The following is a 16680-nucleotide window of genomic DNA, read 5'->3' on the forward strand; positions in this document are numbered from 1 at the left end:
AAACCACTGGGCAGAATTACACCAAACTTCACAGGAATGATCCTTGGGTGGCCCCTTTTAAAATTATTCAAAGAATTGAATTCTATATAGAACTCTGGTTGCCATGGCAACCGAAAGGAAAAACTTAAAAAATCTTCTTCTCAAAAACCAGAAACCCTAGAGCTTAGATATTTGACATGTAGCATTGCCTAGTGGACCTCTACTAAAATTGTTCAAATCATGACCCCGGGATCAAAATTGACCCCGCCCCAGGGGTCACTTGATTTTACATAGGAAAATCTTCAAATAATTTCTAAATATAAACCAGAACGCCTAGAGCTTAGATATTTGACATGTAGCATTGCCTAGTAGACCTCTACTAAATCTGTTCAAATCATGACCCGGGGGTCAAAATTTACCCCGCCCTAGGGGTCAATTGATTTTACATAGGAAAATCTTCAAAAATTTTCTAAAAATAAACCAGAAGGCATAGAGCTTAGATATTTCACATGTAGCATTACCTAGTGGACCTCTACAACAATTGTTCAAATCATGACCCCCTGGGTCAAAATTGACCCCGCCCCAGGGGTCACTTGATTTTACATAGGAAAATCTTCAAAATTTTTCTAAAAATAAACCAGAAGGCCTAGAGCTTAGATATTTCACTTGTAGCATTGCCTAGTGGACCTCTACAAAATTTGTTCAAATCACATTCAAGTCACTTGATTTTACATAAAAATAAACCAGAAGGCCTAGAGCTTAGATATTTCACATGTAGCATTACCTAGTGGACCTCTACAACAATTGTTCAAATCATGACCCCGCCCCAGGGGTCACTTGATTTTACATAGGAAAATCTTCAAAATTTTTCTAAAAATAAACCAGAAGGCCTAGAGCTTAGATATTTCACTTGTAGCATTGCCTAGTGGACCTCTACAAAATTTGTTCAAATCATATCCCCTGGGGTCAAAATTGACCCCGCCCCAGGGGTCACTTGATTTTACATAAAAATAAACCAGAAGGCCTAGATCTTAGATATTTGACATGTAGCACTGCCTAGTAGACTTCTACAAAATTTGTTCAGATCATGACCCCGGGGTCAAATTGACCCCGCCCCATGGGGTTACTTGATTGTACATAGAAAAATCTTCAAAATTTTCTAAAAATAAATCAGAAGGCCTACAGCTTAGATATTTGACATGTAGCATTGCCTAGTGGACCTCTACAAATATTTTTCAAATCTTGACCCCCCAGGGTCAAACTGACCCAGCCCCAGGGGTTACTTGATTGTACATAGAGAAATCTTCATAAATTTGCTAAAAAAATGCAGAAGGCCTAGATCTTAGATATTTGATATGTAACATTGCCTAGTAGACTTTTAAAAACTTTGTTCAAATCATGACCTCAGGGGTAAAATTGGCCCCGCCCCAGGGGTTACTTGATTGTACATAGGAAAATCTTCCAAAATTTTTCTAAAAATCATCAGTTTGACATTTGAAACATATAGCTCATATTACTCAGGTGAGCGATCCAGGGTCATCATGACTCTCTTGTTCATTTTTTCCTCGTTGTCTGCATGTTTTACTTTTCTGTATTTTGTAGGTATGGCTATATGTACACATCTGTATATACACTGCTATGGAGTTACGGTTTGATAAGAGATGTGTTCCTGGAACCTGAATTTTCCTGTTAGATGATATAATTCCTTTGCATCTGAACTCCAAACAATGATTTTATTGAATGACAAATCACTGTTTGGGATATATTATTTTGATTCTAACACGTTATCAAGGATTATTATATACGTCCTTGAGGATATCCATCAAATATTTGCCTGATTTCTGTTGATTTCTTTTCCAGCGCACCGCTGTGCCGTCTAACGCTTTGACGTAATGATTGTGAGGTCAGAAAAATGAACTGTTGAATAATAACACACCTTTTTCAGCCTTCTTTGTTTAATAGGAAAACAAATCGGGCCGTGTTAAAATTATTTTTTTTTCAGATTCCAAAATGAGAATTACGTGTTGTTTGTGTAGCTAATTGTGTTATCCCAAATGAAGTGTTTTTTTTTCACCATCTATAGTCTGTAATACCCTTACAACACCTTTGGCAAATGTATCAAGATAGTACGGAAAACCAATAATATTTAAGAAATAATATATCACATTTAGTGATTTGTCGCTGAATAAAATCACTGTTTGGAGTTCAGATGCGAAAGAATTATATCACAAAGGCTCAGCGCAGAGTGATATAATTAGACGCATCTGAACGACAAACAATCATTTTTTTTTCAAGACCAAATCACTAAATGAGATAGATCTATATTATTTCGATTCTAACACGTTACCAAGGATTTTAAAGTACATCCTTGACGACATTCGGTAAATATTTGCCTGGTTTCCGTTGGTTTCTTTCGATTCTAACACGTTATCAAGGATTATTATGTACGTCCTTGACGATAGCCATTAAATATTTGCCTGATTTCTGTTGATTTCTTTTCCATCTCCCCGCTATGCCGTTTGACGCTACATATTAATATGACGTAATAATTGTGACGTCAGAAAAATGAATTGTTTAAGAAATAACATGACGTCATTCTAGTGTAAGAGTGTTTTAATAGAGAAAAGCATATTAGTATAGGTTATAGATCATTTATTGACTTTTTTATGCAATTAAGTTTGCCGAAACGGAGCGTAGCGTAGTGAAGACAAAACTTAATGCATTAGAATGTCAATAAGTGTATCTATAACCGACTTATAGTTAAAACGCCTCTTTTCATTAATCAGCGACATCTCCGTCTCAAGTAAACTAAACCACTCAGGGAACCCTTCTTTGAAATTACCTTAAATCAGTAGAAAGATTTTTTTTTTAATTTGCACATTTGCACATTGTGACTTCTTACAATATCTTATTAATAATCCGTTTCTGCTTTATTTTGCAAAGGTGACCTTGAGATTTGAATTTGGATTTCCCTGGGAGGTGTGGCCAACATTGGTTTTACACAAAATCATGTGGATGTAATTACAAATACATAGTAGACGACTCACTTATCGAGTAGTGTGTAGAACACAATATTACAATGAAAATATAATATGCAGGTTTAACTCATAATACTTAAAAATAAAAATAAAACACTATAGTAAGCGCACTCTGGTTTATTTTTAGACCAGTAGAGGTAATTGACCTCCATTTTACATTTGAATTTAATGAACAATAGGAAAATTTGGATATATATAAATAGCAACAATTAGTGCACTTCCCGGTCAGTCATTTAATGCTGTATTAAACTTGAACTGTTAAAGTACAACTTGCATTAAAAAGAAGAGAAAACACAATTTGATAGTTATATACTTGGTTACACATTATTTCTTGCATGCAGTCCCTGTTTTAGCAGTTGCTCCGCCTCCTTGAAGGCGTGAAATCCAGAGTAGGCGGAACAATGAATACTCATAAATTTTGTACTACTTCATGATTAAGTGGACCAATTTTTTCAGTTATGAAACAATATGAAAATAAGTTGGTTACTTTTTTGAAAATCCTTCGCTTGTCATTGGATAAAAAAGATGTTTGAACTATAAGAATGTATAATTACACACAGTTTTCAGCCTTCTTTGTTTTATAGGAAAATGAATCGGGTCTTGTTAGAATTCAGAGTTTGCTCTTTTCCGCACTGTTTCCATTCAATGTTTCTTGGTAGCAAGCCTTTCTGTACTTTCAGTACTTTGATTATTCAACAGCGTTAGTGGTGTGATTTAGTTTATATTCTCATTTGATTTAGAATTTGACAGTGAAGATTGATTTCAAGAAACTTGCAGACGAAATGACAGAACAAAAGATGATGACCGTTCTGTACGGCAACGTCATGTTGGATGTGACATCATTCCGAAACGCTAAATACGATCCTTGGGCTCATCACCAAGCTGATCCAATGACAAAATTGAAAGAATGGCTTGATCAAGCTGGATATCGATTAGTTGACCTTTTGCTTACATTTGATCGTGACGGAAGTCTTTCTTTAGACTTACATGAGCTTAAACAAGGGATAAGGGTAAGTATCGTCTAATTAGTTCCCTACACCAAAGCAAGAATAGTTATACTTTGTTTAATACAACTAATATATACTGAACAAAATAAGTAAATTCCGCTGTGCAGATATACGTAAATATGAATAAAAAGGTTAACATATTTTTATATGTATTTCAAGGGTATTTCAATGTGAATTTGTGTGGAAAATTTTGTCGCTCTACGTATACGGAAAACTGATGAAGTGGTTGATTAAATGTGGTAGGGGTCGTACACCCAAATCACACATTAATACCGGGTATGGCCACCTTGAGCATCGAAGACTTCCTGGCATCGTTGGCGCGAGGAACCAACAAGTGTGTTGATTTCGGCCTGTGTAATGTTGTTCCACTCCAGAATTAAGGCTTGTGATAATTCATTGACGTTCGACGGTGAAATAGGGGAACATCTAACACGCTGGTCCAAATTACCCCACAGGTGTTCGATGGGATTCCGATCTGGGCTTTTGGCGGACCAATCATTCATAAATCCAATGTTATTCGTTCTGAGGAAATTCACAGTATCTCTTGATGTATCGCTTGTAGCATTATATATCCTGTTGAAACAGAGTGATATTGGCATTATTTTGAAAGAGTGGGATGGCGTGCCTCGCAAGAATCTCATCTCGGTAGCGTTGTACATTCAAATTCCCATCGATCATGACCAGAGGTGTGCAAAAACCATGCGCAGCGCCTGCCCAAACCAAGACGGAACCACCACCCTTAAAACGATCTAGTTCAAGAACACAGCAGTCGGCATAACATTCATTTCTTTTATGGTATATTCGAACCCTGCCATCACTTCGATTAATAGAAAATGTCGACTCGTCGGAGAAGACAATGCTAGTCCATTGTTGCCTTAATCAGCAATGGTGTGTACGTGCCCAATTAACACGATTTACGCTGTGACGTCGTAAGCCAACGTAAGGACGACGTCCACTTGGACCACCCTCGCGCAGACGATTGCGTACTGTTTGGTCAGACATTCGGTCGGTTGTTATGTGTACCAGGGGCGTTAGCAGCAGTGGCAGTGGCAGTTTGGGAACGACTGCGTAAGTGGGTGTTCATGATATAGCGGTCTTGCCCAGGCGTCGTGACGCGCGGACGTCCACTACGTGGTAAATCTTCCGTACGACCTGTTGCTTGAAAACGTTGCCTAAGGTTTCGAATAGCACGACTAGAACTGCCAACAACCCTAGCAACCTCATTCGTCTCTGTACCAGCATTAAACATGCCAATGCCACGTTCACGGTAATTTGATGGAATTCTAGGCATATCAAAAAGTCTTTTTAGCTCACTGTCACGTAGTCACCTGTGATTTTGCGTTGCATTTCGTCCGTCGTCCGTCCGTCCATCTGTCCGTCCGTTCACAATTTCTTGTGAACACGAAAGAGAGACTACATTTTGCAATCAATTTTAATCAAACTTGCATACAACTTGTATTGGCATAATATCGCGGTTTCTTTTGAAAACTGGCCAGATCCCCATCATGTGTTCCAGAGTTATGGCCCCTTAAAGGGCCAAAATTTGCTATTTTGGCTTGTGAACATGACAGAGACCACATTTTGCGATGGATTTTAACCAAACTTGCATACAACTTGTATTAGCATAATATATCGGTTCCTTTCGAAAACTGACCAGATCCCATCATGGGTATGGATTCTAGAGTTATGGCCCCTTAAAGGGCCAAACATTGATATTTTCGCTTTTGCAGCCATATAGAGACTTCATTTACGGTTTGATTTAATACAAACTTGCAAAATATCTTTAGCAACAATATATCTTGGATTCCTTGATGAATCCTACAGATTTAATAATAGGTTCCGGAGTTACGGCCCCTGATTGACCCCTGATAGATCCAAATTTGTTAATTTTTACCTTGTGAATACGATAGAAGTGACATTTGACATTTGATTTTAACCACACTTACACACAACTTAAGTCACAATAAGATATCGGTTCCTTTCGAAAACCGGCTAGATTCCATCATGGGTTCTAGAGTTTCTGCCCCTGAATGGGGCAAAATTTTCTATGTTGGCCCTTTCAGCCATGTAGAGGTTTCATGTATGCATTGAATTGATACAAACTTGGTCAGAATGTTTATCTTGATCATTTCTATGCCAAGTTCGAAACTGGGTCATGTGGGGGTCAAAAACTAGGTCACTCGCTCAAATCAAAGGAAAAGCTTGTTAACACTCTATAGAGGCCATATTTATGATCCTATCTTCTTGAAACTTGGTAAGAATATTTATCTTGATGATTCCCATGCCAAGTTCGAAACTGGGTCATGTAGGGTAAAAAACTAGGTCACCACTCAAATCAAAGGAAAAGATTGTTAACACTGCAGAGGCCACGTTTATTTACCCTATCTTCATGAAACTTGAGTCAGAATGTTTATTTTGATGATTTCAAGCCCAAGTTTCACAGGCGAGCGATATAGGGTCATCATAACCGTCTTGTTCTTATTGACAACAAAATCTATAAAATCAGACTGTAACATATTTATCTGAGGATTATAAGAGAAAGCCAGTCGGTTATGATTTGACTTTATTCTTGGAGAAATATACGTAAAACTAACTACCTACATGATACAAATACATATATATAAGAGAGTATTAAAATGGTTATAACTTACTCCGCCTCTTGGGTGTGTCTGTAACTGTCATTGCTATACACTACATCCTCCCTTGATTTAAATTGTTTCTCACAACACAAAATATATGAAATGATAACATAATTGATTTAATTATATAGATTCCAACTTCTAATCTATTTAATTTCCGTCCAGTCACAAATCTAATTTGTACCATCCTGAAACTTATTTTTTATAAATGTTTATCAATGTAACTTTTCACTTGACTCACATTTCTATGGTAAAAAATGACTCCTCTCTCACTAATTAACTTTACAGCTGTACCGGTTTGTTTTACGACCTTATAGATTGCTTTCCCCCAAAGTGGTGACATTTTGTTGTTTTTCTCATGCCTGCGAATGAGAACTTTCTCCCCCACTTTGAATTTTTTGTAACCCTTTGACATATATTTGTTTGCCCAATTTTGAATTCTATCTTTCTGAAGCCTATCTCGCCTTATCACTTTCTTGTTAACATGAACTTTTTCCAACTGTGGAATTTTGGTTTTGATTTCTCTGTTGAACATCAAAAATGCTGGTGAGAAATTTGTTGTGCAATGTGGAGTTGCCCTAAAACGCAACAAAAATGTGTTTAATGCATCCCTCCAATTTCTGTTTTCTGAATATGAATACACTTCTTTAATGACTTGTTGAAATTTTCTACCAACCCATTTGACCTTGGAAAATAGGGTGTGGACCTACAATGCTTGATTCCATGTTCATGGAGGAAAGATTTGAACTCATCACTGCACAAGTTGGGTGCGTTATCTGTCCGGATGGAATTTGGATAACCAAACATAGAAAACCATTTATTTAACTGACTGATTGTTGACCTGCTTGTAGTAGATTTCATAATTGCTACAAGAGGGTACATGGTGTAATAGTCAATCACGACTAATAATGACTCTTGACCATATGGGCCTGTGAAATCCATTGCTAGGTCTTTGAAATGACCAGTAGGTAATTTTGTCATGATAACTGGAGGCTCTTGGGGTGAAGGTGATACCAATTGACAAGCATGACATGACCTTATCATTTCTTCAACCTGTTTGTCTAGAGTTGGAAACCAAACTTTTTCTCTGATTAGCCTTTTTGTTTTGAGAATCCCCATGTGTGAAGAATGTGCTGATTGCAACACACGTGACTGTAATTTCTCCGGAATGCAGAGTTTATTTCCCTTCAAGATAAGAGAACCTTTAACTGATAAATCCTGTCTGACCTGAAAATAGGGTTTTAATTGGTTGTCAGATTTCACCCAATTATTTTTCAGAAAACATGTGCGAACTTGTTTTAAGACAGGATCATTTTCAGAACTTTACCGAAGTTCATCTAAGGTCACAGCTATAGGGACACAACTACTTACAATAAAGTGTACATAGTTTTCTGTCTGGGTGCAGGTTGCATCATCTGTTTCTTTGATTGGTTTTCGACTCAAAATATCCGCCCTGTTAAGGTAACCTGACAAATATTCGATATTCTTTCAAGAGCTTTACAATCTGAAAGTTCTGTAAAGTTGATTCCCCACAAATATACATGAAACCTGAGAATCATGTAAGTGACCGCTAATGTTTCACGCTCAGATTGAGAATACCGGCGTTCTACTTCGGACAGCACCCGAGGCTACGGGTTTGAAAGTACCATCCTTTGTTTCTGCTCAAGAACCCCGCCAACACCAACAGGGGATCCATCGACTACAAGTCTTGTTTCCGCTTCAGCGTTATAATAGGACATAACCTTTGCACTAATAAGACATTGTTTGAGTTTGTCAAAACTCTTTTGTTGGTCAACCCCCAGACCCAAGGTTGTTTCTTTCTTGTGAGTTTACGTAAGGGCTCAGACAAGGTAGCATAATCTGGGACAAATTTGGAACAAAATGTGACCAGTCCCAAAAACGATTTGACCTCGGTGACATTTGTGGGCGGTTCAGCATTTCTGATAGCCCTGACTTTTGCGTCATCAATCTTGATGCCATCTTTAGACAGAATATGGCCCATGAATTTCAGTTCGGACTTACTGAATTCACATTTTTTCCTTTCTTGTCGCGCAACCTTAGCAAAACTGCTGAAAGAGCTTTAATGTGTTTGTCAACCGAGTCTGCAAAAATAATGATGTCATCAGCAATATTTTTACAGTTCGGGATGTCCTGTAATAATTATTAAATAATTTTCTGATGGGTTTCTGGGGCCATGGCTGTACCGAAATTAAGCACTTTGTAACGGTAAAGACCTTTATGGCAGACAAATGTCGTTATGTATCTTGACTTTTCATCTAATTCTATTTGACGAAAGGACTGTTTCAGGTCAAGTTTTGAAAATATAACTGATCCAATCATTTGCATCAGCACATCTTCCACGTTTGGCATGGGAAACCTTTCCCTTATGATGGCCTTGTTTGCATTTCTGATGTCAACACATAACCTTACGTCTGTGCTTACTAATTGTAGCAGCTCGGGTACGATCGTCTCTTCCGGTAATTAACTGCTCAACAACGCCTAGTTTCCATCGGTTCCGTGGACATTCATCGTGGATTTGTACTACGTCACCCACGGCTGTCATCCGTTCATTCGTTCCTGATTTACGGTGAGATTCACGTAGTGCTGTTAAATACGCCATTCTCCACCGTTTCCAGAAATGGTCAAGGAATTTGGATTGTAATTTTACTTGTTTTGTAACCGCAGAAAGTTCGTCAGATCTGAATGAATTTTCAAAGTCTAAGGTAGTTGTGTTATACGAAGTGACGTCAGTCTCTGGCCATAGAGAAGGTGTGACGGTGTTAGTGGGTCCATGTCATCGACACTTGATGACATCTGTGTTAACGGTCTGTCGTTCAGCATGGCTTCGATCTCCGTAACTACCGTTTGAAGTGTTTCCATGGTAACAAGGGAGCATCCTAGAACTTTCCTCAGCGTTATTTTGTGAGACCTATTAGTCGCTCCCACCATCCTCCATACCATGGTGCTCGTTTGGGAATGAAATTCCATTCTGTGCCTTTTCTGCTTAATGTTTCTCTGACTTGAGTTGACTGGAAAATATGTTTCAAGCTTTCTGCGCACTTGTAAACGTTGTAGCCTTGTCTGACATCATGACCCTCGGAACTGATCTCCCGCTTACGAAACGCCTAAAAGATAGTAGGAATGACTCTTTGGACAGGTCTGGTACAACCTCTAAGTGTAAGGCTCGAGAATTGTCACATGTGAATAAACATATATATATGCTTTTATTACGCTTCCGGAATGGTCTCTTACGTATAACGCACCTATGAAATCAACTCCAGTCACAGTAAAAGGTGGAGACTCTTCTACTCTTACTGTTGGTAATGGTGGTGGATCTGGCGCTCTATACGGCTTTCCTTGTACTCGTCTGCATATTGTACATTTCCGGAGGATAGATTTTACGCACTGCCTGATAGCTGGGATCCAGTACTTCTGCCTTAACTGGGTAGCAGTAGCGTTCGTTCCTGCATGTAACTGGTCCTCATGTGTGTCTAGTACAATCAGGCGTGTAAGTGGATGTCTCTTCGGTAACAAATAGGGGAATTTGGTGACGTCGGATAATGGCGCGTTATGTATACGTCCTTCACAACGAATAATACCGCTTTTATCTACGAATAAACGCAATTGTTTGACAAGTGGTAATCTTTTGGTGGTATTGGACTTCAAACTGGACATCTCATCTGGGTAAGTACGTTCTTGGCAACATTTTAGCCACCTTATCTCTGCACTTTCGATTTCTGCTGTCGTTAATTCATCGGTAAGTTTTGTTTGTGTATTTCGGCAATTGCTTATGAATCGTAATATGTAGGCAGTGCACGTAACAGTTTGAAGTATTTGCTGTATTTCTCTATGTTGGTTACTTGATGGATGCCTTCATTTGTGCTACACTTTATACTGCATACTACGCTCATCTTTGTGGAATCGGAGGGAAACGAGATATCCGAAACTGTCGTCTGCGTTTTTGTTGTCGTCTGCATTTGATTCTTTGTTGGTTTCCAAACAGGCCAGTTGGACTGGTTTTGTATCCATGACGGCCTACTGTTCCATAGGTCGTTCTGTAAGAGCTGGTCAGCAGGAATACCACGAGTTAGAAGGTCTGAAGGATTATCATATGTTAGACAGTAGTGCCATGGGTAATTTTTGGTAAGTGTTTGTATTTCTATCACTCTGTTCTGCACGAACCGTTTCAGTGGTTTAGATGTTGATAACCAATGAAGCACAATCTGGCTATCGGACCAGCAGATGACGTCGGAAATGTTCAAGGATTCTTGTACGTGTTGAACTAATCTGGCGCCGACTACTGCGGCCATAAGTTCGAGCTGTGGTAATGTCATGGGTTTCACGGGAGCTACCCGATTTTTCGCGATCACCAATCTGGATCCATCTGCGTTCACTATGTATACTGCTGCACCATATGATTTGAGACTGGAATCGACAAATACATGGAGAGTACTTTCTGTTCTTGAATTATTTATGGTCTGTTTATGCTTTGACTGTCGTATGTACTGTCTGGAAAACTCTGTGTCTGTAACTGTGTTCAGATCTTCAGCTAGCTGGTTCCATTTATCTTGCACCTCTAATGGTAAGGGTACATCCCAATCAAACTTATCTTTCCATAACTGCTGAAGAAGTAATTTTGCTCTTACTGTTACCGGGCTTAACAGACCTAGTGGATCATAAATCCGTGATGAATATCTTAGAATGTCCCTCTTGGTTACAGAGTATGGTATCTTGAGATGTCTGTATGCCATGGTATCTGTTTCCGGTTTCCAGCACATACCTAGTACCTTGGTTACTTCATCTCTATCTATGACTCCTTCTTGTGTGGCGATAGCTTTTAGTTCGGAGTTGTTAGAAGACCACGATCTTAAGTTCATACTGGCACATTTCATCAGATCACGTGCATCACGGAAATAGGTGAGTAGATCCCTTTTTTCTTCAAAACTAGAGAGTATATTGTCAACATATAAATCTCTCTTTATAATCTCGGCTGCTTTGTTGGTTTTGTTCAATTCCAGGTGTTTGAGAATAGTGGCGTTAAGAATAAACGGTGAGCACGTCGCGCCGAACAACACTGCTTTGAATCGGTATGTGCAAAGTTGGGATTTAGGATCACTAGGATCACTGAGCCACAAAAACCGGGTAACATTCCTGTCTTTTTCTTGTAGTCCCACATGAAGGAAAGCTTTTTCTATGTATGTGGCTACAGCGTACTTTTCGAATCGAAATCGCATCAATATAGACGTTAATTCATTCAACACAGGTGCTGTAGACTCCAGGCAGTAGTTCAGGCTAGACTAGATGACTGTTTACAACTACAGTCATACACGATACGAATAGGAGTGGTAGATGATTCCTTTCGCACAGGGTGGTGGGGAATATAGTGTTCTTTATTCTTGTTGTTACATATGCTAGTATGATGTTTCTTTTTACAAACCAGACATCTTCTTTGTGACGTACAGTTTATGACCCGGTGATTTCTTAAACAATTAAAGCACAATTGTTTTTCTTTCACTTTCTGCATTCTTGACAGCCTATCAGGAAACCTTGTACAGTCAATAGATTTATGTGATTCTTCACAGAATGTACAAATGATATAATTTGATTTATATTTTCTGTTTGTATTGAAATCTGTCTCTGTTCTGTCTTTATTTTGCTTTCTTCTTTGCCTTGATAACGCTCCAGTGTAAACAGACGATGTCGCTATGAAATCGTTTATATCCGGTGTGTAGCTTTGAATTCTGACTTCAAGTATCCGGACTTCAAGTATCCGGACTTCTTTCCTCAGTGCACTCCTAAGTTCTTCTAACTTCCAGTTATTGTCACCGTGTTCTCGTGCAAGATTTTTTCTGACCTCTTGTGGCATTTTGTCTAAAATTATTGGCACTAACAGGCTTCCGTAACTTTCTTGATTCTGCCCCATTGATTCTAACCCTCGAATGTACGTTTCCATTTTGTCATGGAACGCTTGTAAACTACTTAGTGTGTTAAATGGTGCCTGTAGTTGTATCAAGGCCTGCATGGTGGTGTGTACAATCTTATACTGTTGTCCAAACCTTTCCCTAAGTATACTAATGGCTCTCAAATAATTGGCATTTGTTAAGGCAAAACCGTCTATAGTACGTGCTACAGCGCCCTCTAGCTGAGACTGTAAATATGTAAACTTCTGTACGTCTGTGAGATTGGTATTCAGGTGAATGTTTGATTCAAAGGAATCCCAGAAACCTTGCCATTTAAGAATATCACCGTTAAATTTTGGTAGAGACAACTTTGGCAGTCTATGAAATTGAAATGAATTGTTACTTATATTCTGACTGACGAAAGGATGTGCGTTTACGTTCAACTGTGCTTGTTAAAAAACCGGAAGTGCTCTGTAACGATCTGTCAATTGCGGACTGCGACAATTCAGAGGAAAATGTCTGCTGCGACTCGACGTGAAAACTTGACTGACTATCAATGGGGAAACACTGCGGTTGTTGTACATCTGTACGAATCTGTTTATCTCTGAAGTCACTAAGGTGTCTCATTTTTAGGTCTAAATCCAGCATATACTTTTCGGTTTGTATAATTTCTTCGTTAATTTCTTCGCTGTCCGTAAGATTTGCAATCTTCTCGTTCATTTCTTCCATTTGTTTCACTTTTAACGTGAGTTTTTCAAATATTCCGTTGAACTCGATCAGTGAAATGTTCTCGGCGCTTTTGGCGTCTTCTATTCTCGCTAAATAATAGTCTATGACATTCTTCTGAGCATTTCTCTGTGCTATATGCTTCTGTTAATTCATTTTTGTTGTTTGGTCACGGCACCAAAAAATGTGCTTACGATAATGGAATTTCTGTAAGATAGAGTACTACGCGTCTTAACAGTTCGATCCGTTATTCAATTCTGCATAAACAACTCAACAACATGACGTCAATATCTGACGTCCGACATATACATAAATTGGCGGCAACGTTAACGTTATCACGACAACGTCATTGTCTTTTTTTGGAATTAGGACCAAATTGGACACCCAAGGAGTCGGGCCCTGAACCTGCTCGATAATGTCTAACCTTTCTAACCCATCAGTCTGATTTTCAATTTGTTTTTTTATCTTAAAAGGTACTCTCCGAACAGCCTGAGCTACCGGCTGAACTGTTTCGTCAATATGCAATTTTAATTTGAAATTCTTTAATCGTCCTAACCCTTGGGATCTATCCTCGTACTCTGAGAGAATCTCCGATTCGGACTTAACAGATCCTAGTGAGTTAACCTTCTGCTCTGGTAATTGGGACCTATATGCAACAAACCCAATCTAAAAGCAGTTGCTTGGCCTAACAGGGGTTTACCAACATGAAATTCTACACTATGAATGGCATTGTTTATCTCTACATTAAGATTAGTTTTGCCAATGGTATGTGGTTTTTGCTACTGTAAGGAAATATTCTTGCACAAGAGGGCAACAAGGGTGTTTGTTTTGTTTTCAACTTGTTAAACAAATTTTGATCTATGATATTTGCAGAAGACCCACTATCAATCAAAATATCGACATTTTTGTCTTGAATTAAAATTCTGAAAGTGGCTTCATTCTTACCAGAGAGTGTGAATGTCTCCTCACTGCTATATCCATCAGAATTATTTGTTTTTAAGAAGTTCACGTGCTTTGTTTTGCAAAGTGATTTAATCCACCACATTTATGACATGTTATTCCGTTTGTTTTTATGCACTGTCTTCCGTAATGCCCAGTGTCACCACAACGGTAACACTTCGCGGTGCTATTGTTTAGTTGTCTTGATTGTTGCTGTGGTCTACGCTGGTTGTTTTGCTGGCGCTGTGGTCTCGGCTGGTTTGTTGGTTGCCGTGATCCACCTTGTCTCCTGGGTTTGGCATGCAGTTTGTTTACCTCATCTTCGTCGCAGGAATGTTCTTACTTTTGTGACATTAGTTTTGCACGAGTGTCTGATAGTTCAAATGTCGGAGCTACTTCCTGGAGCCGCTCAAGTGTTAAATTCTTTGTTGTCAACAGTTTTTTCCTCAGTTCGTCCGATGTACACGATTCCAAAACATGGTCTCGAACCTAGTCTTCAGCACTGTATGGTAACTACACCGGTAGCCGTGTGTTTGGATCAGTTCAATATGGCCGCTCAAATAAAAAAAAAAACAATGGAACTTCATGTAAGTTCTTGAAGATATTTACTACGCTTAGCTATGTTTCGTTACCAAACTTTGTTCAGTAATCGCGGTAATATCTAAAGAAGTAATCACCGGACTGATATGGCGGTTGGAATCATATTTAGCATAGATATATCTTATTACCTCATGGAAATTGTCCAGTTTTCGGTCAGATGTTCCAAAATTTCATTTTTACTACCTGTTAAATTGAAATATTTGGACTAAATGGATGTAAATATACTTTAGGATAATCTCTAGTATAAGTATGCATAAACTGTGATATGTACAAAACACCTAAGATTCAAAAGGACACAAAAACGTATTGTGTAGTAAAAACATGAATGTAACGGTTTGGATAACAAGTGTACACCGGTTTGGATGACTTAATCTTCTTGGATGTTTGCAGTTTGGACTAACACTTTTAACTGCTAATTTTGAAATACTGTTTGTTTCTAAGTACTGTTTTCATATTTTACAATTGTACATGTTCAAATATATCTTCCGGCATACCAAGCATGGTCATCAAGCATTTATTTTAGATTATTTTAAATATATATTCTTATAAAATAGGGATGTATACTTTAAAGAAATACACTCATATGTTGATCAATATGAAGGCTGTTACTGTTAACAATTTTGAAATCAATATTTTTTTAAATGAGTATACACATGTCCTTGCAGATGACCATGAAAAAAATGTGTTAAAACTGAGTAAATGATCAATGCATGCTGAAGACTGCTTCAGTTCGGCAGACATTGACGCACACCTCACAAATGATATATGCGTTAGCACTTGCCCAAAACATCCTCGTGGAAGCCATGCTCCATGATCTGCCGGAAATACGTTAAGCGACAGGTTTAATATATAGTGTTTAATTAACCCACGACGTGTACACCTTATCACCTTCCTGTATGTACTAACAAGTTTATACCCTAGTGGAGATTTTGTCAATGACAGTTCCAAGGCGACGCCCAAATGATTGTTTGTTTCTTTCTTCTACTTTACAAAACTAATACATTATAGTATGTCTTTATATTTTGAGAATAATTTAAATAATGTACACATCCATACATACACTGTCGTAGGGTTCAGTTTCAAGAGGTTTTGATCTTAAGAGTACATCGTGGTATTTCCTACTGAAAATGTTTCCCATTTTAAAATTTCTTTTCTCAACCGTAGCAGTGAAATTTTCCTGTCTAAAACACCAATGGGAGAGGAATGGCCACGAAAAGCAATGGCCAACACCAATCTTCGTTGAAAATTCAAACGCACATGCCTAGTTCTACATAAGATAGGCTGCAAGTGCATGAATGCATAATATTGTTAATTAAGCAAGATAGTTAGCTAAATAGTTAGGCCCCATTTAAAGCTTTGTTTTCTGTCTTCTGATCTGACAATTCAAAACAGAGCTTTTAAAAGGAATGGTTCACTTATCTGGTTACTAATATACTGACTTCTGTTCTAATTTCACGACTGTTTATATGCAACTCGATGAAAAAAGGCAAATATCAAGTTTGATAGTGCCAACAAAAATCAGTTATTCAAATGCTATGTCGCTAATAAAAGCTAACTGAATGAATAAATGACATAAACAAGTACAAAAGGACCAACAATTTTGGTAAGACGTATGAGTCAGTTATAGAATTTTCCCATCTTCTGATGCTAAATAAGATACCTGCTTACATACATGAACTTAACCATAAGTTCTAAGTCAATATAGCGACACAATGAATTAGCAGGAGATTTTCTTGGAGCATGTGCACTGCATGTCGGATCATTAGAGTAAATAAGTGTTTGAAGTTTCATTTCATTCTTAAAAGTGATAAATGAAGTTCTTGCTTACATACCAAATAGTACTCGAGTAATA

The 16680-nt window shown here is 38.1% G+C and overlaps 1 protein-coding gene across 7 annotated transcripts in view; it reads left to right on the forward strand.

The window, feature by feature from the left end:
* LOC123536308 (leucine-rich repeat-containing protein 74B-like) overlaps positions 1-16680 on the forward strand; it is a 68584-nt gene that overhangs the window by 45896 nt on the left and 6008 nt on the right. For 6 of the 7 annotated variants that reach the window (XM_045319407.2, XM_053549021.1, XM_045319387.2 and 3 more), the window contains exon 11: positions 3758-4027. In XM_045319407.2, coding sequence (XP_045175342.2) covers positions 3758-4027 — 270 coding nt within the window. Of the gene's footprint in view, positions 1-3757; positions 4028-11383; positions 11581-16680 lie in introns of all 7 variants that reach the window. The other variant, XR_008371933.1, reaches the window with a different exon arrangement.

This window comes from Mercenaria mercenaria, chromosome 1 (assembly GCF_021730395.1).
Source record: "Mercenaria mercenaria strain notata chromosome 1, MADL_Memer_1, whole genome shotgun sequence".
Classification (NCBI taxonomy): Eukaryota; Metazoa; Mollusca; class Bivalvia; order Venerida; family Veneridae; genus Mercenaria; species Mercenaria mercenaria.